This window comes from Lathamus discolor, chromosome 4 (genome assembly GCF_037157495.1).
Source record: "Lathamus discolor isolate bLatDis1 chromosome 4, bLatDis1.hap1, whole genome shotgun sequence".
NCBI lineage: Eukaryota > Metazoa > Chordata > Aves > Psittaciformes > Psittacidae > Lathamus > Lathamus discolor.
Genome location: NC_088887.1, coordinates 95946884 through 95972819, shown reverse-complemented (window position 1 = coordinate 95972819; position 25936 = coordinate 95946884). Strand labels below are relative to the sequence as shown.

At 40.1% G+C, this 25936-nt stretch overlaps 1 protein-coding gene across 6 annotated transcripts in view; it reads left to right on the top strand.

Moving 5' to 3' along the window:
* ENOX1 (ecto-NOX disulfide-thiol exchanger 1) overlaps positions 1–25936 on the top strand; it is a 376196-nt gene that overhangs the window by 230671 nt on the left and 119589 nt on the right. For all 6 annotated transcript variants that reach the window (XM_065678197.1, XM_065678195.1, XM_065678193.1 and 3 more), the window contains 2 exons: positions 1046–1180; positions 2025–2162. In XM_065678197.1, coding sequence (XP_065534269.1) covers positions 1171–1180; positions 2025–2162 — 148 coding nt within the window. In that variant the 5' untranslated portion in view covers positions 1046–1170. The remainder of the gene's footprint in view (positions 1–1045; positions 1181–2024; positions 2163–25936) is intronic.

Here is a 25936-nt window from a genome sequence, read left to right as displayed (position 1 = left end):
TACCTGATGAAAGCTTTTGCAAATATTCCACCTTTGCTTTGAGCTAACTAACCTTTGTGAGCCAAACATATAGTGTTACTTAAGGAGCAGGCATCTTCTTTGGCTTTGTTAGGTTTTCTTACTTTTCCATGTCCCTGCAGGCTCCATTCTGTAAGTCATTGCAGTGTATTTCTTTTCCCTATTCATCTCAGAACAGGAGACTATTTCCTTGAAACTTGCAACATCAGTTAATTATGAACAGTGAAAAAACCCCACCAGATTCATCCCTTCATATGTTCTTTCAGCTGAGGCCTTCAAGCCAAGGAGGCTGTGTAGCTACTGATAAGACCTAATTTGTGAAGGGCTTTTCAACAGTCTGACAGGTTCATACATGGCACTCTTTGTTCAGCAGGCAAAGTAAAGCGCTCTCTGAAACACCTTTACGGAAGCCACTAAATGCATACAAGGAGGCTGGGGCAGGTGATCAAGAGGGAGTGGGCAGAAGCAGTGTTGCTTGACAAGAAAAGCACAACACGGTCCCGAAAGCCAAACATATCCTGGGCTGCATCCAAAGGAGTGTGACCAGCAGGTTAAGGGAGGGATTCTCCCCATTTGTTCTCACGAGATCCCACCTGCAGTGCTTCATTCAGCTCTGATTCACCCCCAGCATAAGAAGGACGTGGACCTGTTGGTACGAGTCCAGAGAAGGCCACAAAGATCAACAGAGGGCTGGAACACCTCTTCTGCGGAAAGAAGCTGAGTTGGGCTTGTTCAGCCTGGTGAAGAGAAGGCTCTGGGGAGACCTTAGAGCAGCTTCCAGTGCCTAAAAAGGGCCTACAAGAAATCTGGAGAGGGACTTTTTATAAGAAAATTTAGCAATGACAGGACAAGGGATGCTTTAAGTGGGCAGAGGGGAGTTTCTTATGATACATGGAACTAGGTGATCCTTGAGGTTTCTTCCAACTCAAACCATTCTATGATTTTATGATTCTGAAAGTGGTCTGGTTTTTTGCAACTATGTTCTGACTGAAGCACTTGATAGATGATTTTGTCTTTTCTCTTTCAGAGCCTAATGAGCTGTGTGTGGGCCCTGCGTTCAGTGATATCGCAAGTCAAGATGCTGCTAATACAGTAGTTAATTATTCCTAGCTGAAGAAGTCTAACAGGAGCAAAAGGAACTGGGGAAAAGCAATGGCTGCCGGTAAATATCTCAGGTCTTCAAAGGTCATAAGAAAATAGCTGGAAAGAGCTGATTTCAGCTGTGAGTGGGGAGGGGTGAAACAAAAATGTGTGATCACACCTTGAGTTTGGGGATTCAGTACTGGAAAAATACCATGGCTTAGCTATCCAACCCACTCTTCCTTGCACAACCCAGAGAAATCCATACCATATTAAGAATTCTCTTTTGGTTTTAGACAAAGCACCTTGATATTTACCAAAGTGAATAGATTTGGTTTGACCTCTTTTTAGTTAAGGGCTAATGTATTCTTAAATCTTTTACAAAACAACACACCTTTAGGAAAATTGGGTAACCAGGGGAAACTTTTCTTGGATTCTCCTGACAGGTTTCTGGCAAGTTGTCACAGATTATATACAATTAAATCATATCAGAGGGTCTCAGGGCCGTTCATTCAGGTTGGGAGGGGCATCAGAAGCTCTCCAGTCCAACCTCCTGCTCAAAGCAAGGCCAGCCATAGGGCCAACCCAGTTGCTTACAGCTTTATCAAGTTGAGTCTAGGAAGCTGCCAGAGGTGGCAACTGCACGGCCTGTTCCACTACTTGACTGTCCTCATGGTGAAAAAGTTTTCCATATAACCAGCCCAAATCACTTTTGTTTCATTTTATGTGTTTTGAATGTTTCCAATGCCTTTATGTTTTGCTCTACAATAGCAAGCACTATTATTAGTCGTCTAAAAGGTGAATCATAATTAAGAAACAAATCCAAAATAAGCAGTGGTTTTGATATCTCATTTTCACTTAAGGTTTTGGTTAAAGATCCTGGTATGTTGACTTTTCTGCTTAACAGTGTGCTTCTTTTCTTACAGCAGCTGATGGTTTAGGAAGTATAGCTATAGATACCACACAACTTAACATGTCAGTCACTGATCCAACAGCTTGGGCTACAGCTATGAATAACCTAGGGATGGTTCCAGTAGGACTAGCTGGACAGCAGCTCGTGACAGGTAAGATTTTTCTTTTTTAAAGAGTTTTCTTGTACCATCTATGAATTCTTTGAGTCCTTTTAAAAATATATTGAATGATTTCTGAGGTTATTATATTTTTATATTCTGAAAACATCACCTGTGATTAATATTGCATACCATGTATTAGTCTCTTATTATAGTAGGTATATAATCCGTATTATATTTTAACCTCGTGGAAAAGCCAATACTCCTTGGGGAAATTAAACAACTAAACCATTGATGCTTATGCTGGGTCAAGATCAGAAGTCAGGTCACATAAGGGAAGCATTTGTTTCTGTTTCTCTGTTCAAGCAGGATGTCTTGAGGTTCTGCCAAGGAATACCCTGGGCTGGGAACTCTTGACTGGAGAAAGATTTTGAATTTATGTTAATTGGGCAGCAAACCACAAAGCCCGTTCAATTCGTATGCTCGGTTGATATTAGTGAGGTGAAGCTTTCCTATCAGGTGTGTGCTTGTTTACTTTCTGCCTGACTCCATAAATTGAATTTGAAGAGGTTGCTTTTGTTTGATTTTGTTATTTCACTTCACAAACATAGTTGGGGAGAGTGTTACAGGGAATTGGTTATTCTAACAACAATAAAAAGAACATTTTGAAACCAGCAGTGTTTCACAGACAAGCCTAGACATATCAGATGTCGTTGTCAACAGCAGATGCCCAGTAAGTTGGAATTAATAAACCTTCATTCCTCCTGTGAGGTAAAGAAAAAATACTTTTGTATGGGTGGGTGCCCTACAGACACAAGCCGCATGCCAAGCCTATGACAGATCTCCTCTGGAAGCTGCATTGCCACTTCAGCTTAAGAAGAGCTGTGCAACACATGGATCAGAGCAGCATCCTGTCACGTCTGTGCTCGTCCATGTAGTCATGGATGCAGCGAGGCAGGTGATGATGTAAATCACTGTGCCTGCCTCACCAGGGATGTGTGACACTTAATTTTGGCCTAATATGTCCCCTTCTGACACTGGGAACTGAGTGGAGCTGTGCCAGATCACATCTGATGGTCTGGCTCTGAATTACCTGTTTTACAGACGGGTAAACTAAGCTGCAAGAAAGCTCATTTATAATGAATCAGTCTCAAACAGAGAGTTTAGCTGGTGGAGGCTGTGAACTGATTCTTAGTCTCTGGCTTTAACCCCACAATCCTGATTAAAAGAAACAAATAAAGCCACCCACTCCTCAGGAGCCAGTTCTGCTCAGTGTTTTTATCAATTACCTGGATGCAGGAATTGAGTCCACACTAAGTTTGCTGATGATACTAAATTAGGAGGAGCAGTTGATTACCTTGAGGGTAGAGAGGTCTACTGTAGAGATCTGGATAGAGTAGAGCAGTGGGCAGTCACCAACCATATAATGTTTAACTAGGACAAATGCCAAATTCTGGTGTATTCCTGGATGTATGTGTGGACTGGGGGTAAAAGAGGCTGCAGTGCAGCCCAGCAGAAAGGGGTCTGGTGTTTTTAGTTTATGGGAAGCTCTACATGAGTCAGCAGTGGTGGTGAAAGGACTAGAGAGCAAGGCTTAAGAGGTGCAGCTGAGAAAAGCCAAGAAAAGCTGATGTTGTGGTTTAAACCCATCCACGCAGCTCGTTCACTCACTCCCCCCCCTTCCTCCCTCTTTCTTTCCTTTCTCCCCACTTCCCCGCTCCCAGAGGGATGGGGAGGAGAATCGAGAGAATGTAACTCCCACAGGTTGAGATAAGAACAGTTTAGTAACTAAGGTATAACACAAATCACTACTGCTGCCACCGGTGATAATAATGATGGGAGAAAATAGCAAGGGAAGAGAATACAATACCATCGCCGAAACGAGTCCGACCCTCCAGAAGAGAGCCCATGCCCTTCCGGGTAACTCCCAGTTACCTCCTTGGGCATGACGTGCTGTGGTATGGAATACCTCTTTGGCTAGCTTAGGTCAGGTGTCCTGTCTCTGCTTCCTCCTCATCCCTGGCAAAGCATGAGACTCAGAAAACCCTTGGTTGGAGTAACCATTACTTAGCAACAACTAAAAACATGGGTGTTATCAGCTCTGTTCCCAGACTGAAAGTCAAAACACAGCGCTGCACCAGCTACTAAGAAGGAGGAAAACTGACTGCTACTACTAAACCTAGGACAGCTGAGGAAAGGAGGCTGAGAGGAGATCTCATTGCTGTTTACAACCACGACAAACTTTCTCATGGAAGTGTGTGGAAAGAGCAGTGCTGATCTCTTCTCTTTGGTGGTCAATGATACAATGTGAAGGAATACCTTAATCCTTTGACGGAGGATGTTCAGATTGGTTATTAAGAAAAAGTTCTTCAATGTGAGGGTGGCCAGGCATTGGAACACGCTCCTTAGGTCATTGTGTGTTGGTGTTCAAGAAGCTTTTGGACAGTGCTTTTTGATATATGGTTTAGCTTTTAGGTTGTCCTGTGTGGAGTCAGATTTGGACTTCATGATTGTTGTGGGTCCTTCCCAGCTCAGGATGTTTTATGGTTCTAAGTGCTGGTGGTGAGAAAGCTTTTTTGTTTTTCTGGTGGGCCTTTGCCTGCAGGTGTTTCACTCAACCTGAATGCGATTACCTCCAAACCTGAAAATAGCCACATCAGTCAAAATCAGCTTCTGCTGCTTTCATTTAAAAGCCTCTCAACTGCATATCCCCTGGAGGTTTACCCACCTTTTTGACTTTCACTCTTCCTCTGTCTCTCCAGTTTCCATGTAAATCGTGTCCTCAGGTGTGCTGCGCAATCCCTACATGGCAACCTCATCTCATGTTCAGTGCTTTTCCCCACAAGGGATGATCTCCAGGAATTTATTTCATTGCCAGCTCACTACTGTAATTTCCATAAGTATGTGTGTCGCGTATTGTAGGAGTGTTGTACAAGTCAGTTTGTATTTGTTCAGCATTTTCTATATATGAAAGGTGCCATAAGTAATAAATATTAATTACTGAAGTGCTGTCTGATTTCTCTATGGGTGCAGAACTTCTTTTCTTTCCTTTTGCTTTCCTTTGTTTGAGACTCTTGTATTTTCAAAGTAAATAGGTGCTTTGACACATCATTATATTTCCTCATGATTCATAGTTTTTTGACACATTTTCTTCATGGTAAATCCATAGTGGCAAAACCACAACTTACCATGAAAAGACAGACTTCTTTGCTAGAATATATTTACTGTATCTGCATTCAGTGAGTGTTTGCGTCGCTATGTCTGACCAAATACCTAGTCCTTAGCCCTTTCTGACTTTCTTTCATTTTTTTGCTATTAATCTTAATAATGAACTCATCTTTGTCAGCAGTCACGTATTACTTTTGTTACTGTCATCTGTGACATTTCTCAGAGATGAAAATGACACATCTATGTCCCAGTGCTAACTTCATGTCTGTCTTTAAAAACTTATTTTATTCTTTCTTTCCTGCCTTGATGACAGGTAGGAACGCAGTAAGTAGTTTAGATTAATGTTGGAGAGAGTGTGATCTTTCCCGGATATCTTTACATAACCTGCCATAGTCTAAAATTTGGTGTATGGTATTCATCTATATCCTGACATATTTCTTAGTTCTCTGACCTTTCAGTTTCCAAAGGATGTATCCATTCACAGCTTTTCCTTCACAAAACTAGCCAGTTCCTATTTCCTAAACTGTGTTTTCATTCTTGCAGGTATGGAGCCTGTATGATATATTAAATCTTTTTAAAGGTTTTTGGTGGTTTTTTTTTTTTTTTTTTGCCAACTGTTGTTAACTTTGCTGCTGTGTAATGTGCTGGGATGCCTGCCTTGTAACGGTTATGCTCCCCACTTTGCAATCTGTGAAGCTCTTGCCTAGCCTGAGAGTTTGTTAAAATGACAGCTAAAGCTTCTGCAACATCTGGCCAATGCTCTTCTCACAGCCTGGGATGTAGGCTGTCTGGTCTTGGTAACTAATCAATTTTAAGCACTGCTAACCTTTTAATACCAGTTTAGATGATATCTGCACTCTATTCCTTATCTCCCAGTGTTGTAGACCTGGATTTTTTATCTATCTAGGCAAATGTCAGAGCCTTTAATTTGTAAAGATGCATTCTTGTAATAGTTGTATATTATCTCTTCTGTTTCTACATATCTTTTGCTTCATTTATTATTATTTATAAAGCTTACCTTTTTCCATAATATTTGGCTACTGCATAGCATATACACTAATATATTCATTTATACATTATATATACATAATTCATACAATAAACTGTACTTTAATAATGCAATAGTTAAAGTGTTAAGGATTGATGTGGAATAGTTATGGCTGAAAAGCATTTTCATTCTAAAACTCACCTTTCAACAGATTATAATTTTTATAATTTTTTCCCCAAAATTGCCCTTTCGGCTGAATTTTCTCATTGTTGGTCTCAGTCCAGAGTTAAAAATAGCACTGGAAAGGCTGGAGAATATCCGTTTTGTTACATTTTAGGACTAGCAGAAAAACTCGGTGATCTCAAGCCAATTAAGAATGTTTTATTTTGCTTTTGCATTGGTACTTTTTAAAGGCAATTTTGGCATTTCTGAATTTAGTGTTCTTACGCTTTAATTTGTTTCAGCAAATGGCAACAGGTCACCTGCCCTCTAAAGAAAGAAATCCTGCCAGGAAAGTTATTTATGTCCCTGGTTCAGTTTAGTTCTTATTTCACTAATGAACCGTTGCCCTAAAAAACATGAAGCAATCTTGAGATAGTTTCCTCCATGACTTAGATGATCTAAACATTTGTTAGTCAAAAATGGTACATGTCAAAAGTTCCCCTGTACAAATGAACATGAAGAGTGGTACGTAAGTGGTAATTCTTTCAGACTTAGTTAAGTTCATACCCAGTGCTGCATACCTGTGCTTTTAAAGGGAAAAATAACAAACCACAAGGGCAGACATCCATTAAAGTTATAGATCTGCCTAGATGTCAAGGATATGCCTGAAAAGTCATGCCTTCTACTTATTTACAGGACAGTTATCAAGGCATACTTTTCCATGGGAGTCTGGCCAACATGCCTCAGCCTCAGGACATTGAAATTTTCAGTGGTCCCTAGTCTTATGTCTGCTGAAGTTAGACTTCGACCAGTTGTACAAAATCCTAGTGAAATCAGAGACTAGGAAGGTTTGAAGCCTAGCATCTTGCTTACCAAAAAGTATAAAGAAAGGGAATACCGTTTTTATTACCTCAAGCGTGTATTTTTTAGACACTGGAGGCTGTGAAATATTAGACACTTACGTCAAACTTTCTGTTTTTCCATTTGTCTTTGCTTTCCACACACACTTGTCTTTTGACCTGATTTCAGTGGAACATAGGAGCTGTCAGTTCCAATCAGGCCACCTCACTCAGGACTGTGCTTTCGGCGGTGTTGATTATCAGATACTTCACAGGGAGAGACGTACAAGGCAAATCAGTGCTGAAGTGCTTCCCCCTCTGATGGGCTTTCCTCTTGATTGTTAATATATAGAATAGGGTTCCCTAGACTAGAGGTTGTATTTCCTAACCAAGTTATAACTCAGCAAAACTTCAGGAAGCAGCCCCTGCAACAGTAAGTGTTGCAATTCTGAAACCCCACACTTCCTGAGAACAGAAAAAAAAGGGAAAAATTCCATCTAGAGACTCCTAAATCCCAAGACACAAGGTTAAATATCCCTTCCAGAAGTTTATTAGCTCAAGACCTCCACATATTTGGAGACGTAATATTCAAAGTCTTTCTTCAGAATGAATACTGTAACTAAAAGCAATCATTAGATTTAGTTTTCAGTTAGCCTCAAGCATTTTTTCCGTGTGATGGGCGTATCAGGGGGAAAACTCTTACTCCAGTATTTCAAGATGTCACTGATTCCTACACAGAGGAGGAGACCTAGGAATTGTTTAAGAAAAATCAAGAGTGTGCTGAAACTTAAGAGTTCTCTCACCGTTCAGCCGTGGCTATGGAGAAGTCCTTTAATCTTCAGTGGTTTTCTACCATAAAATAGATGAGGCATGCTTTATGAATTATTGCTCACTGCAGATAGTCATATGCTGACTAAATTGTAAACATATCCCTCATTGTTCTTGTTGTGTACTATTTTTGTAACGTTAATGAAGAAAAATCAAATAAACCAGGAAATCAAGGTATATTTGGTTATATTCAGCAGTTCCACCCCCCCACACACACACTCCCAACCCCCCCAGAAAAAGACTGTACAATAAGCAGTGCTGAAGTCTTCAAGTCAGCTGGCTAGAAGACTCTGCGAACTCTCGTGTGTATACTTCTGTGCCCTCTCCATTACTGTAGGCTTGGAGCCACTGATAACCATCTGGCAGTCTCATTTCATTTTACCCATGCTATCCCATTACCTGTTAAAGCTTCCTTTTTCTACACTTCATTGCTTAGCCACTGAACCAATGTGCCAATGTGCACATAACTTGAATTGTCCAAGATATGCTTAACAAAACACAGCTTCCTTTTCTGTAATTAATACTGATCTCCTGCTAATTGATTGCAGGGTTTTTCTACTGAAAAGTTTTAAAGTAAGACACTCGTATTATGACCAGTAGTCAGTTTTTAAAGGAAAATAATTCTTCAGTATCCATAATTTGTGACTAAAATTTAGCACATTCCAGATGTAAGCTTTGAAATGCATAGGCAGCTGGTGAAGGCACGCCACACACTCTTGTTCCCCTGCCCCTGTAAGGTGCAGACCACAAGTAGCTGTTGGCAGAGTTCATCAGGTCAGTGGCACAGTAGCGTACAGAGTGTTTACTCTTGTTCTGAATGCTGCACAGTCTTGACATCTGGCAGTAAAAGAAGATAGGAAAACTCTTAATAAAATCTGCAGCTTTCTATAGGTTTTGCAAACCCCTTGAGGTTACAAGGTATATTCAAGAATGCATCTTCTCAGCTGTTACAGCTTCCCAACCTGTTTTATACATTGTGTTTTGTTGACAAGGCAGCCTGTGGAGCTAGGGAAATGTAATAAGGCATATACGAAAGAAAATTATATACTTTTCCTAATTTTATTCTAGTTCCTCTTTTATTTTTATAGTCTTCACTACAGAAACACGGCAGTTTAGTCAAGAGGAAAAGATTTACCATTTAAATTATCTGAATGAGCAATCAGAATAATTAAAGACATGTGAAACATACTCTAAAGGATGAATGTCAAGCCTGTACCCAGGTAAAATGATGTATTTTTATTATTGAGACACAGGAAAGCAGAAAGAGTGGAAGAGAACAGGTTCTGTGGGACTCCCAGTATGTAGAGCCACTGGGAACATCTCTGAAGTATTATATATTAGTGTAGCAACTAGGTTTTTTCATTGACCTGAAAAGCGCCTGCAGAGTTAATCACACTTTCTATCATGTGAGTGTTACTCAAGGAGACTTCACACCAGGGAACATTAAAGTGCTAGGAACAAACACGGTTAGCTTATAACAGAAAAATGAGATAGATTTGACGGCCAGAGGGAATGTGTCAGAAAGTCTAAGTGCCTTTGACACACGATAGGGTTAAGTGTGCCTCTTAGGTCATTCAAGTACCTCCTCTATATTAAACCTTAATTGAGGCCAGGGATGAAGATAATGACTAAAATCTGCTTGGAGCTTAAAGATAAATAGTGCTTTTAACATGGTATGAGGGGCTGAATGTCCCAAATAAGCAAGACTCAGAGGTGAACAAGGGTGCATAAAGGGAATTACTAAGTGCAAAGCTTGTGTTGTATTGTGCAAAACTTGCGCTGTATGTGAAGTGGAGGCTTTCCTGGGAATATGCCATCTCTCTCTCTGTTGTTATATTTTTGTCCAGGACAGTTAGCGGTTTAGGAAAACAGACTGATTACTATTTGCATAACTCTTCTTAATATTCTCAATATGCTGGAATAAATTTCTGATGGAATCTATATGGTTTGGATGGTTTTGGAATTTTGTTTTGTTATTTAATCGCTGGATGTTGGTAATTATACCACCGATAATCTGTTTAGCATGTTGTTATTTAAAGCTAAAGTAACATAAGGAAGTATTTTATTTTTGCAAAAGCTTTTCTCATCTTTTATCTCACTTTGGAAAACCTCAGTTCCCACTATTTTTCATGCATTTGTTTGTTCTAGACAAGAAAGTTTGTGAGTTAGTATGAGCATCCCACCGCATAAAGTAAGCCAAGAGGCTGTTGGGAACCGTTTGATACTAACTGTTCACTTCTGCTGGAGCACAGTTTATATGTGGTGCTTTCCCTTCACACATCAATCCCCATCCAAAGATCTCAGGTTCCTTGGCTGGCACAGGAAATTCAGGTTAATCACTGTGTGATGTACAGTTTGCTGATGGGAAAATTGAGTTACTGTGGGTAGAAATCAACAGAAAGAGAAAATTGACCATTTTAACTAATCAAAGACAAGTTATAAATACCAGGTTATACATTTTTATGGGAAGAAAGGTTTGTCAATGGCAGATATTTGAAAGCTGAGCATAGTCATGGTGTCTAGGTGGCAAGGTGAAGGTGGTGCTACCTGAAGCCATTAAGGCAAAGCTGTTTACAGGTTGTGTAGATGGTCTGCAGGAGATAGGCACAGCAGTCCCAAGAGGACTCTTAACTCAGTCCATGTGCAGAGTGTGCTCAGGGTAACACAGTGGTCAGGCATCGCCGGAGGGAATCTTAGAGCAAGACTTCCTTTGGAGGGGAAGACTTGAATATAAATTTATCCCCAGGCAGCCATCCCAAATCAAGGGCTATAAAATCTTTTGTTCTTCCCTAGTCAGCCTCTCTACTTGCTTACATGGGCTAAGTTGACGGATAGAGCTTGGCCCCTAGAGAGCAAAAGAAGCTTGCTTTCTACATTTTACCTTGGGATGAAGGATATAAGCATGGTTTTCTTCCTGCCACCTGTCCTTCAAATGCCCTTTGTTTGTTGCATGAGAATTAGGTCTCACAAAGTGCATAAAGATGCAGATCCAGATCACTGCAGGAGTCTGAAATATCAGCTGGGGCAATTAGTGTGGAAAAATGCCTTTTGATGGTCAGCATTGAAGAAGAAAGTTGGGCTTCAGCAAGCCTAATCCGTGGGCATGTGAGGGAGCTTGTAACATAATACTTAGCTAATGTTGACTTCGGTCAGATAAACAGTGGATTTACTGCACCTTCCCATGCTCTGCTGGTGACAAGTGATGTACATGACATCACTAGCTCTGAGTAATGTCTCTGTAATGGGAAGCAGCTGTTCACTGGAGTAGTTCTGTCAGTGGACATGGAGGTGAAAAATAATTAATATACAGAAAATGCTCTAATACTCTGCAGTGTGTATTTTGATTGTGTTCTGCCCAAATATTAAAGACACCCTTTAATGTGGCTTCAGAAATTTAGTGGGTCTGTTCATGTAACAAGGGCAACTTTGTATGCCTTTCCTATCTGTGTATGTTTCTTACTTGGATATTTTTTCTTTAAGAAATGGTTCTCTTCACCATAGATGATTTTCCTTTATAAATTATCTCCTCCTCCTGACCACAATGCTTACATTATTTCATAATTATTCGTTATTTCTATTCAGGAAAGACTTAAAGATGGAAAGCTCCAGTAAGTTTAACACTGCCTGAATACAATCTGTTGTGGTTTAAACACGGTCAGCCATAAATCACGCAGTTGCTTTCTCACTCCACACACCCCACCCCCCCCACCCCCCTTTTTGCCCTCCCTTGCTCCTGGAGTGATGGGGAGGCGAATCAAAAGAATGCAACTCCCACGGGTTGAGAGAAGAACAGTTTAGTAACTAAGGTATAGCACAAATCACTACTGCTACCACCAATGATAATAATGATAAAGGAAATAACAAGGGAAGAGAATACAACACCTCACCACTTGCTGACTGATAACGCCCCCAGGCCAACTGAGCACCGACTGATATCTAGACCAACCCTGCAGTGAACTCGCCCTTATGGGTAACTCTCTGTTACATCCTGGGCATGACGTGCTGTGGTATGGAATACCTCTGTGGCTAATTTGGGTCGGGTGTCCTGTCTCTGCTTCCTCCCAGCTTCCCCTCCTCCCTGGCAGAGCGTGAGACTCACAAAGTCCTTGGTCAGTCTAAGCATTTAAGCTTATTATTGAGTAAATAAAAACATCGGTGTTATCAGCGCTGTTCCCAGGACGAAAGTCAAAACCACAGCACTGCACCAGCTACTAAGAAGGAGAAAAATGACTGCTACTGCTGAACCCAGGACACAATCCCAGTCCAAACTGCACATGGTATGTTTTCTTTCACTTAGACAAACCATTTAGGTAAGGGACTGGATGGAAACAATGGATGGAAATACTGATTGACATGAAAAGCAACAGTGATTATGGAGTTGCCTACCTATTGTGTAGTTTTTTTTATAGGTAGCTTGGCACAGCAGTAATATAGTGGTAAGTGAAAAAGTGGTTTAACTCTTTTTATCTGATATTCTGAGTCAGGCAAACTCCATTGTGAACATTAGGAACAGGCAGACAATTCCTACCTGCTCTTCCCCTTTGACTATGCTGCTGTGATTTTTAGAGAAGGATTGGGAAAAGGGAACGGAAAGAGCTTTGCTAGCATTTAGAGCAGACAGCACCATGGGAGAAGGCGCAGATGTGCTTATTGTACGCTTTACAGTTTTTGTAAAGATCTGGCAGCACAAGCTGTGTTTCAGAAGAGACTCAGACCAGACTGTCCAGACTGCAGTGAATGGAGAGGACAAGTTGTGTGATTCTCCAGCAATTTTTCTTCTTTCTGATACAGTTGTATTTCAAACAGTTCATTTCACTAGAAATAAATGTGGAATATTATAACCAATTGCAGTGTTGAAGTTTATGCTATTTTGAGCTACATCTCTCAATCTATTTAACTCTCCTATTGGAAGGCTCCTATTTCAGGACTTGATCTATACTTGGACTTTCACGACTGAGCCCTTTCCAGGAATAACCATTGAAACCTTCTTTTCTGAGGCCTTTCGATAACAATTTTGGCACTTCAAGCATACTTTGTAGAAGTATTTTTGAGACATTGTAGAATGTCTACAACTTTAACTGCTAGACTAATCTGTACCATAAATTAATTAAATATTCCTTAAAAATAACAATAAACTCACCAATTTTAAGAGGACAGGAAAGAGAAAAGTGACCAGATTTTACTTTCTTCTAGTTCCATGATATTTAGTGTTCCATGGTATTTGACTTATGCCCAGACACAGTGCTGCTGTTGTTTAATGTAATAAATGCTGTACCAACCTATTCTTTTTCACTGCATTTCTAATATTTTTGTAACCCCCTAGAGACTAAAAAAAGTGTCATGGGTTCTGAAAGGAGAGAGCTCAGATGCTGCACCTGGATTTCAGGACTATGTGCTGGTAGCAGGGAATTGAGAATCTGCAGCTGAGCAGCTCCAAGAGTAGCTGATTTAATAAATAACTTATTATAAATATTGTGGGATCCCTTTATGTTGTTAGCTAGAATTCGGTATATGAAAAAAATTCAAATGCAAGTTCATTCTTGCTATTCACCAGCCTCTGTAAAGTAAAATATGTCTTTCAGTTCTTCCTACATATGTTGCCGTTTAACTTTGTGTCCTTTTGTTCTCATCTGTCTAATTACCTCAAGTAGATAATCAAGCTTGATTTTATAAAAAAACATGGCTGGTTCAGGCTTGTCATGACTGATTTATTGACTCCCAAGACTGAGGACTTTCAGCCTCAAGACTAAGATAATTTCTGGCTGCCATTCAAGGTGTTAATTCTGAGCTTTCTGGAGCATGTTTCTTATGTTTTCCCTTCAAAAAGAGCAAACAGCCCTCATTTCTTTTGGCTTTTGGTGGTGACTGAGTGGAATTTAAGATGGAATTAAAATAAAACAAACCAAAACCATCCAATGCAGAAAGTCTTGCATGTAATCATTGTGAGAAAGTTTGTGCTCTTGAAGGCAAGTACACTATTTTAAACAAATGGAAGTGTCTAGCAGTGGGCCTCAAAAGGGAATATACATCACCATGAAGGATCCCAAGCTATATTCCCCTGTAACAAACTGTTTCAGCACCACCTGATAGGGTGGCATATGCCTCTGCAAGTGTGCATATCTTAGAAATGTAAAGGTGCAGTGCTAAGAAAACAAAATTATGATAGTTAACAGCTCATATACACCATTTGGTGTCCCTTAGGGACTGCCTCTCCCAGTGTTTTACCTAAGTAGTTGAGCTCACTGGGGACATGAGAGCTAAGCATCCTTCCAACTATTCATTCAGGGATTTGAGTTCTCAGTTAAGGGATTTTTAACTGCAGTTTCCTTAACAGGCAGTTGTGTTCCTACCTCCCTGTCTCCCGTTTCCCCTGATTTCTAGTTTTCCATCAACAAAGGGTCAGCATAGATTCAAGTGCAATCTCTGTAATGGAAAAAATATCTGCTAACGGCCATCTCCTAGCTACCTCAAGTAGTAACAGAGGGACCCCATTATTTTAAGGATCATGTAACAGAAACATTATCACATGTCTGCATATTCTAGCCACTGTTAGTGTATACTGTAATTATATTTTCTTATTGCTAGCGGGCGTCAGGTTGTTTGTCTTATCCCAACTCAATTATTCCCCATTTTCTGATGCAAAATGGCATCAGACCTCTGTGGGCCACATTGCACAGGAGCCACATCTCACTAGACTTGATAACATGATCTGTTATTTGTTGCACTTCCAAGATTTGTTTCATCTGTAGCCTTGAGATGTATTTAATGCCCCATTCACATATGTGTATAGTAATCATGAACTAAAGAAGTCCTCCAGAGGACTTTTTTTTATTGCTCAACATGCTTTTATGATCGAAAGATGACAGCGTGTCATAGTTTTCTTTTACGGTTGCATTATAGATTGGAAATACCAGGAAAGTCCATGTTGCTTGATGGCTGCATATAAATAGAGTTTACAGGTTTGCAAGTACTGCCTGCTCTGCAAACTCATTTGGGGATTTAAAGGGTAACAAACCTGTTTTAGCCCTTGCATCACTAAAATATGGTAGTGAAATGTTGCTGGCCTAATATTGTGGTTGGAGCCTTGATTGTCCCCCCTGGAGTTCTGGAGATGAACACAGAGTAGAGAGTGATCCTGGGGTTAGGCAGAAAGAGCCCCTCTATCAATAATACAGACCGGAATAGGACCCAGTTTCCCTCTTTCACTTGTACAAGTCTGCAAAGCCAGCAGGAATAAGAGGTTGTAATTTTTTTTTTCCTTGTGTTAGTAAAATAAAGAAAAATGAACCTGAGCATAAAATACCAGGCTTCATCTGTCTTTTAGATTAGAAAACACAGAAAATAAACAAACAGAAAAAGTCTTTTCCATCACATGTAATTACCCCCCTCATTTAATTCCCAGGCACACTCACAGGCTGTGCTGCCCCGACATCAGAGTCTGTGTGGAATAACAAATAAAGCTTTGCGTGTGCAAAGGGGAGAAGAGGCAGGGTGACAGTGGGCTCCTCAATATACATTTGCTCACAGAGCAAGGAAATGAGTGCTGTGCGTTTCTAGGAGCAGGCTGTACACTTGCATGCCTTCTGCAGGAGGTAGATTTGTGGGTAAAAGTTATATTGCTTTTTGGAGCAACTCATGTAGCTGGAAAAATACCCTCTGATGGTCTGAGGCAACCAAGGGACTAAAACTTTAATTATAGCACACAGTAGAAAAGGGAAATTCAAAGGAAGGAGTAGTTTTGCAGCACATTATAATTTTCTTCCCCTTATTAATCTTTTCATCTGCCACACACTTACCTATCTATTCCTTTACAGAATAACCACCATGTCACTGCTTCCCCATTAATATTCCCTTCTCTTTTTAAAGGTTCTAACCAGCCTTTTTTTGTCTACCTGGCTTAACATATGTAATTAAACTCAAAGGATGTGCTCTTTTCTTGTGTTTAGCTTGGAAATTCACTGCTTCTTTTCTGACTATATTGGTCCATAAACCTTGTCTTGCTTATGACTTTAGACCTACAGCAATACTATTACAAATGTGTGACATTATTCTTAAAGTAGCCCTCCAAATCCAGACCCACAGGATAATAGTCGATTTATGGCTGTAAGGAAAAGATCTCTTGTGTTAGAGGGGACTCTTCTTCTAAGGGCAAAACAACAATTTGAATGAACTTTTATACATAGAAGATTTTTTTATTTCTTTATTCTTGTTCTGTACCTCTTAGTCATTAATCTCTTCTATGGAAACTTGTCAAATACTTTTGGAAATTGAAACAAATATGCTGCTTCCATACTTACCTTTCTTATAGTTTATAACCGCAATGTCTTAAAAAAAGCATCAGTGTCTCTTCCTGTGCTATCTCCTAAATCCCTTTTGCCTCCTTCCAAATGGACTATCATTGCATTTCAATCTGACACATTTGTCATTGTGTCCCTTTTGCACCAGTTTTCTAGTCAATGGCTTTTGTGAAGTTTTCATGTGATGAAACTCTTCAATGTTTTAAGCGTGTCTGAACATCCTATCCTTGTCAGTAAACGTGGCTGTTGCTTGTATGCATAGCCACTCAAAAATGTAACAGTTTCTTTTCTAATGTGACTTAAGCAAAACAAGACTGTCTTAAGTCACTTCTCTGGTTCAGAGTAAATTTTCCATCTAACCTGAGTTCAACAGGTCATTCCTTTTAGTTGTTCTTGGGCTACTGCATTAATTTACCAGTAGCTTCTTTATAGCAAGGAAGTATGTGGAAGGTTCTGCCTTCCTGTTACTAGATGTGCAAGAGTGCCAAAGAAAGGAGTGTGAAAACAGTAGTTTTCTGCCATAGCTTCTGGAAAGAGATAGGAATCTCCTATGAGGGATGCAGAGATTACTGTGGGTGGGCTGAATCACTGTATCCAATCTTCCACCTTTTCCATGGCCCATATGAGGAGGTGAAAAGGCTTCCGTCTAAAGTGCCATGGTTAGATGTTCTGGTGTGGGTGATGTGAATATTTCTGAACCTATAGTGAGGTCCTGGGTTGGCATTATCTTCATTTCAGCTGGAGGTGGATTTCTACAATAAAGTTGCTATTTTTTTTTTTCCTCAGTGAACAAAGATATTCCTCACAAAAAAAAACCCTCATTATTCCCTGATATTCGATTAGACCTGGGATGAAAGTAGACTTGCTTCAGAACTAGAATTGAATTACAGAAAGGTTTCCTGGATTGTGTCATCTCAGAATTATCATGTTGTTGCAAAAAAGTGAGGGGGGAAAAAAGCAATTAAAAAAAAAAATTGATTTTCCTGGGATTTGCCTTGCTTTGTAGATCTTAGATGATATCAGCTTTTGAATTAGGAATGTTGCTGTAGCATTTAGGCCCTTGCAAGCTGTTGTGTTCATGGGAAACTGCCGAAACTGTGCAAAGAAACAGATGGAGGTGGGTAGAGGACGGGTGAGGTTCCTCTCTCCCAGGAGCTCCTGCTGGACCTGTGTGATGAAGCTATAGGGAACAGGTACGGGGGTGTGGGAGAAAGCTGGGCTACCAAATCCATTCTAGGGTGGTTGCTGGGAAGTTGTCAAGAAGGTTTACTTTGAAAGGCTGTCGTGAGAGTGAGCCTTGCGCTTTCTTGTGCAGCTTGTGGGAGAAGCAACTTTTGGGTTCCAAATCTGATATTTTGTGTATTTTGTTAATTAAGAAGTTAGAAATGATTACACATTACATGTTAGCAGTGCTGTAAAATGAATGTTTTGTGTGCACGGATAAGCTGAATGTGACTTTAGACATACACTCTGTGCCATTTCTCCACTAATTACATTTACAATTTAGAGCTATCTGTAAGTAGAAGAGCTTACTATGCTGATATTTACCAACAGAAAAACTTTTCAAATCACCTTCCCAGCCAGATGTTCATAAACAAGGGTATGACAGTTGGTCCATAAATCAAGTCAAGCATTTAATCATTGTTCTCTTAGGTGGCTCTTGTGTTTAAGCCTGTTTAGCTAAACACATACATTTACTGAAGATGAACTGTAAAAATAACATCTGGAAATCTTTTTCTCTGAAAGAAAATGCCAAAGGGTCTTACACAAGGATCAAGCACATTTTATAAACTGTGGCTGGGTTTTTGGAATTCAAGCTGAATAAATGTGCTGTCAGCTTTTGAGGGGATCAAGGGCCAGTATTATTTAAATGTCCTTTTTACTTGCATGGCGCTCTGCAGGGAATGTGCTTTCACCAGTGCGTTCTTACATTTCTCATTCTATAATGAGTCTCTGTTTTCATCCTTGCCACCTGGGACCCTGGCACCGTCCTGCTAGTAGCAGTAAAGTCACACTGGTGGGACTGGATGCAAAGTGCAGTCCAAAATATTTATTTTAGAATATTCTACTCTGCAGTAGACCGCCTTCAAAGGGGGATGTCAAAGAAGCGGTTGCTGGGTGTTTTACATTTTTGTCTTTGCTTATAACAGTCATCTCTCTTTTATTCCTCTTTTTCCTTTTCAAGATATGTAAGATTATGGGATTCTTTCTCCACTGAAGAGGCTACTCCCCCACCCCCATTTTCTTAGAAAATCATGATAATAAGCTGTGGTTTGCTCACCTTCTGAATCAGTATTACAATGCATTTTAGCTTTACTGAGTATCAGTTTGGTCACTTTGCTTTTTCATATTCAGTTCACAACATGAAGGCGAATTCTGCAGAAATTTAACAAGCCCTAGGGAAAAAGATTCAGACAAGTGCAGTCAGATTTATAAAGTGGCAGATAAAGTGGGAAAGGCTTTGCATTATTTCTGCCACATTGGGTGTTTTTTGATGGATGGGCTATATCTCATCTGTGATTCGGAATGATGTCGATTCATATTTTGAGGGGTACCAAGACCGTGGCTGTTCATGATAACACAAAACCTATAAGCTGAAAATGCTGGAAAAGGTGAGTGCAAAAATAATACACATGAATTTCTGGTCTAGGACCATAGTTATTTTGTGATTTAGTTCTCAAGAACACAACCTGTTTCATAATGTGAGACTGGCATTTAATCTGAGAAACCTGACTGTTTTGATAATTCTACAAGGTGGCATGGAGCTGTTTTAATGCTTAACTGACAACAAAACATAAAGATGCTGGCCGTAATTCTACCTGAAGTAATATACTTTCCCGTGAAGCTTGGATACATACATTCTTGATTTAAATATCTGGACCTACAGTAAGTTGTGTGAAACATAAATCTACACAATGTTGGAACCCACAGACTAAAGGAGCCAGTTGGAAACTTCCAAACAGCAAATTTATTGGTTGGGGTTTAAGTATGTGTGCTAGACTTAGAAAGAAGCTTTCCTAACCTGGTCCTTCTGCCACATTTCAGCAGTGCAAAGAAGCTATAAAGCTGCCTAAAAGTGAAAGGCTGAAAATTCACTGGCATGGCAAATGTGGTTGAGATCCAGTATTCCACCCCTGGAGACATTCGTGGCCAGGCTGGATGTGGTTCTGGGCAACCTGACCTAGCTGAAGATGTCTGTGCTCATTGCAAAGGGGTTGGATTAGATGACCCCTTCCAACCCAAACTATTCTATGAGTCCATGATTACACAGAGCAGGGCGGCAGAGCATGTGGCCCATTCACAGCCTTTGTTAAGTACACTAGTCCCACAAAACTCAAAACTGTCATGAGGCCAGTTCAGCGCAAATCAAAGGACAAAGCAGTCACTGGCAGTCCCTGATGCCAAAGGCCTTTTCTCTAAGCTCCCATGCATACAGGTGTAGAACATTTGAGAACATGGCCCTCACAGCTAAACAAGTTCAGATGGTGTTACAAAAAATACTCACAAAAAAGACCCAAATCTGCTGACTCCAATGAATTCATCACCCCAAGCTGCATGGGCCACATCAAGATTTTAAGCTATCTGCCTCATGCCAACCAAGCTGATGGCACCATCAGTCACCATCCCGTCTCGCCCACCAGCAGCCCCTCAAATGTTCTTTCCTGTGCTTATTGTAGAGCAACATGGTTTGCTGACTGCTCCCGATGGAGAGAAGGGCAAGGGAGGGTAGATGATGTTATCAGCTCTGCCCTGCTCTCTCTTTGGCCCTGGGGTACCTGAAAAAAGCTGCCTGAACCTGTCTTCACCTGCCTGGTCCTCACTTACTGCTTGAAATCTTGTTTTCTGCCTCCCCGATGAAACTGATTTTGGGTGGTGAGCTAGCAGCTGGCTCAGAGTGCACTAGATACATCATGGTAATGATGTATCCTATTGCAGATTATAGTCCGAAAAGTTTGATTCCCTTCAAAACTCCTGTGGAGATGTTTCAAATGAAATATCCAGCAAATGAAAAATGCTGAAATGTCAGAACTTTGCAAACCTCTCCTAGGATCAGCATAAAAGATGCCTTTCCCCATAAATGAGGAGAGAGACAATAATAGCAAAACTTGGGGAAAATCTGCTTGCTGGCTCTGTTGCTCTCTGTGTTCAGTTGCTGAAAAAAATCCCAGGCAGAACATGTGGGGTAAGACCCAATTAGCTGCTCCAAACCTGACAAGCTTTAGGAGAATCAAGCTGCTCAGACAATGTTCTGATTTAACCACTCTGATACTCTGATCTCTGCGAGTGTCACAAGGTTAGGTTCGTCCTCACTGGTGAGGCTGGAAACTTTGCAGACTGAAGGCAAAATGAGGACAGAAGTAGAAGGCAACTTTGGTTTTCAGGTTATAAAAAATTGGAACAAATCGTTTCAAATATTGACAATAGCTGGAATCTTTCTGCTTTAACTCTTTCCTGATTGCCAAGCGGAGGCGCAAACATAATCCAGCACATTCATGGAAGATGTAATCCTTTGTGATTTCAGCTATTAAGGCCAAAAATAGATCTATTTTTCAGAGTGTTAGTGAATATTCTTTTATTGAAAGGCATAATTTGCCTGAATTGTCAGGTAGAATTTAAAGAAAATGGGAAATATCACTGCTGCAATGTGAAGGCTTTTCACCTCTGAATCATTACATCCTCCCTCCAAAGTCTGGAGGGACTAAACTGCCAAGACAGAGCACTGAATTTTTTAACTTAAAAAGAACACATACTTTTCTCTGGCTGTGTTTGTCCGGCAGTTGAATTGCTACGACTAAAATTTTCCAGAGTATTCCAGCCTCAGGCAGATATTCGACATGTAAAATTTCACTCCAAACTGTTCATGATTGGCAAAGCTAAAAGCAACTGACAACAGCATGTTGTAATAGGAAGTGTCAGATGATTTTAATAATAGATGACCTTAGCAGCCCTGCCTCCTGTTTTATCATTTTGAACAATTTTGTTGTCTAAGTCTGTGGTGTATTTGTGTGCGTGGTACTGTCTGCATTTCTGTATTTATATTTTAATACTGATAAGGTCTTCCTTCAGTTAAGTTTTACATAGCATGGAGTTTCATGGCAGTAATTGCTTGTTGCAATTAAGAAGTGTTTCCACGTACCTGTTCTTCATTTGCAACCTCCTTATTTATTTCACTAAATACTTTCCCGTTTTGTATCATGGAGTAGAATCCACAGAACCTGTCCACCTACCCCCTCTGTAAAATTCATGAGCTTCATAATGCTCCTGCATAACTGCCTCTCCTCCCCAGTGAGCAATCTGAGGCTTTTTCAGCAGTGATTCCTATGTGCTCCTTCATAATGTTTCTGGTGATACTCATTGTCCTGTTTTTGCTGTGCTTTTATATTCCTTGGGGAGGATGGGGTGACTAATTCAGAACATGGTATACCAGGTGAGAGTCTGGCTTTTCTAAGAGGTTTACAGTATTTTTTCCCATACTTTTTCCTCTTGTCTCTTACCTAGGCTAACCTTTAATTGGCTTCCCTGGCCCCTTCAGTGCAGTGCCATCTGCCAGATCTTTACTGCATGAGCCATTCAACCGATCTTTTGAAAAGAGCCTCAACTGGGATTTGTTCTAGCCCATAAACTTTACAAAGAAACACATTTTCCCTAAAAATTTTATACAGAATCGATATAATTTGAAACAAAATCTGTCTGACATAGCTTTAATTTGAAAAAAAACCAACCCTTCTTGAAATAATGAATGTCTCTTCCGTTCATAGTGTTTATAAACCTGCATCTCGCTTAAAGAATTGTCAAAGAGAGTCACAGGTAGAGTGTTCTGATAATAAATTGTAAATACCAAAAAGGCTAATTTCTTTTCTGAATGATGGGGTTGGTTCTGTGTGTGAGTGTGTGTGAAATTGCTATGCCTGTAGTTCACCGCTCTGAAATATTAGCAGGTGAACCTTTGATGAAGGCTGCCAGAAATTACAGATTAAATTTTCAAGCTGCAAGAATTTTAAGTTACAAGTTTTGCACACAACCACTAATACGATCTAAATTAAAATGTGTTATGCACAAGAGATACAAAGCCTGGATTCTTCCTTAATTGGGATACAAGGTGAACTAATTCTGTGCACACAGTGTCACATTCTGCTTCCTGAAGTATGCTGCTCATTTATAAAGGCTCCTGATTTCTTTTCAAACAAAATCTTTCCCCTGTTAAACTGGATAATGAAATATGACATTGTCAGGATGTTGTCAAGATTGCTGGTTTTTGAGGAAAAATATAACCCTTCTTTTTTTCCCCATGTTGACAGACAGCCAAGAGCAATACCTATATTTTAAACTATTTTAGAGGTACAGATATACAGGTGTTCTTGGAGAGATTCCTTCTTCCTCCTGAAAGTATTTAGCATCTTTTAGTCCCTTTTTTTTTTTTTTGGTAAAGAACATGGTAAGAGGTTTGTGTTTGTTAGGAAATAAAAGCTATGTCATAATGACCTCCTTGACAAGACTCAAGAGCTTTATACAAATGTTCTAAGATTATTTTCTTTTCTGTTTGATCTGAAAGTTTCTTTTTTACCCATCTTATTTTCACTTCTTTTCTTGAAGGTGTTAGGCAGTGCTGTGATTGGGCCAGCTAATGGCTGTCCAGAGAGCCCCAGCTGTTTGATATTTGGCACGGTGTTCTCCACATGCTCTGTGTTGGTTTATTATTAGTTGAGACATGCATTTCCGCTTGCTGTAAGAGACAGGAGAGATGTAAGGAGTCACTGGGGGCCACAAGCATTAACCTAGTTCTGTGCACAGGTCCCAGAGTAACTTAAAAGAACCTCAGGAATATTTAACCCATCCCAGCTGGCTGCCCCTGGGCTATTTGCCAAATCAAGGTTTATTAGTCCGCACCGTTCCATTGATAATGGCTCCAGTACTGAGGCCCCAGGGAGGGAGGCCTGCAAAGCAGCTGGCTACTTTGGCATCTCTAGATGCTGCTGACCTTCCTTGTACTAGAGATAAGCCCAGATGGCAGAGAGAAGGGTTTTCTGCTCTGTGGGAGATGCAAAAGAAATGGAAATTAATTGAAAAAGCTAGTCATAATGTTATAATTATTGTACTTATGCTGGAAAACTTTACGTTTGTGACCCAGATGTCAAAGGATGCAGAAGTGTCTGTTGAAAGTCTGAAATAACAGCTTTCAGACGTATGTCTGACCGTTACTTACCTTAGTGTGACGCGCACTCTCCTAACACTTTTTTAATGTCAATCCTCTTCTAAATTGGTCAATGGAATAATTACTGTTCTCATATAGTGTGTTGAAGAAGGGGAATTGTTTTATTATGAAGTTAGGGGTATCCCATTTGGGATTTATATACCAGCAATGAAGGGCACTCCAGTTAGTACCATTGCTGGCCATTTGCCCATTATGTATGGCTGCCTAAAATAGACACTTCAGAGAGCTGGGAGGGCCCTTGTGCTTATATCATCAGGATCTGAAAACAATCAGTCGGATTTGTAGATGCAAGGGGAAGCTGAAACATTATCTTGAATTGCAGCCAATGCATCAGGAAATTTTCAAACCCTGTGAAATTTGAGAAGGGGGTGACATGGTTTAGTGTGAGGTGTCCCTGCCCATGGTAGGTGGGTTGGAACTAGATGATCTTAGGGTCCTTTCCAACCCTAACTAGTCTATGATTCTATGGTCAAAGGAAGCCTTAACCTAATGAAAAGATATTTCAGGAACTGCCATTATAAATACTTTTACCTCAAGCACAGTATTACATTCATGAACTTGTCAGCTGCAGATGAAGACAATGCTAACAAGTGGAAGCTTATAGCTTATATTTATGGATTTTTTTCTATTTATTTGTTTGTATTTGAGAACACAGATCAAATCACAGGTGTAACAATGGAAAGAGAAATGGTTGCCTCAGTACTTTGGATCAATTCCGTGGTCTTTCTTGCCATTGTTCCTCTTATGAATGTAGGAAGAATCATGCTTTGGATGGTACTTTCCATTCTCGTGGTTTATCTGACTTTCATCCCATACTACTTTATGTAAAATGCTTATTTTGTAAGTCTCTTGCTATGTCTGATATTACATCTTTTGTCATCTATGATGTCCATGCACAAGCTCTCTCATTGCCACAGGGCACTCTTCTTCCGCACATGATTACCCAAACTTCAGGCCATATCTGGGTGAGACTCCTGTGAACTCACAAACCTTTCTGGTTTGAACAGAGAGATGCTACTCATGTCCTGAGCCTGCCATTAGCTAAGATACCTGCTTTTGTAAATCAGCTTAGTGGTTTCTCATGGTCCTGAAGAGCTCTATTAACTAACTCATTGTATTTGCAGTGAGAGCTAAGCACACAGGAATGCTTTAGGTTTGTTGAGGTGCTAGGTGGCTTTTGAAGCCAAAATCTAACAAAACAGCTTTTTCATAGTGCATTGGAGTTTAATTAAGACAGCTATTTTTATGGACGCTCAGGAGCATTACTAGTTGCTATTAACTCTGGTCCCTTTTCAGATCATGTTTGATGTAGCATAGTATTTCTCAAGATAGGATTCTTAGTTAATTCTTAACCAATAAACAGTTTATTAATTCACCAAGTACCGCTTTATTACTTACTCAGCAGTTAGTTCATCAAATTCAAATCCAACAGGTGTTCTGTCCATGCACAGGGCATTCAAATAGTGTCCTACAAGTTACTGCCATAACTGTGTGGAGGTCACACAGATCTAGTAGAGAATAATGCAAAATAGCAAGATTTCTTTCTACACTAGTTTATAGGCAGCAAATCTTTACTACATCTAGTATACTCACCCTCCTTCCAATACTCTGTGAGGTAAATATAAAATAGTTTTAAGAATTTGGACTGTACTACTTAAATGGTTTTACAGGAAAGAAACTAGGAAAATAGTGCAAGGAACTATTATTTAACATTAGAGTTTAGGTCTGTCTTGTGCCTGCTTGGTCAGGATTTTAAAAGAGAAGCATGCACATAGAGCAACTCAGTTTAGAGTTTGAAATATCGTCACTCAAGATTTTCCAGCTGATTTCATAGGACAACTTTCTGTCATCTCCAGTAATGACACCAAGAGAAATACATCCCATGCAATAAAGCTCATTGGTTTTTGCGTCCAAAAATAAACCCAAAGGAGGCAGAGAACTCCCCCTGGCTTAGGAAGCCCCTGAGCTGCGGAGTGTTTGAGACTGGGAGATCATTATATAGAGATTTCACTTCAGGATTGTCCTGTTCTGGTACTAAACAAAATAGGCAGTTAGAGGCAGATTTCTGGGCTAGAGGGCTGGAAGGATCTTTCAGTATAACAAAGCCCAGTTTTTCTTATGTTTCTGCAAGAACTTGCCCATGCAGGTGATACGACTTTCTGGACTGTACAGCTTCTTTCCAGTTTTGGCAAGGCCATCATTACTCCTGTGACCTTGGCAAGGCAAGGCGAGTGTTTGTATGCATTCCACAGATTGAAGGATCCACAGGGTAATTCCAGTTTAATAGCCAGAACCTCTTTCACAATGCATGAGAAAAATTAGTCCCTTTTGTT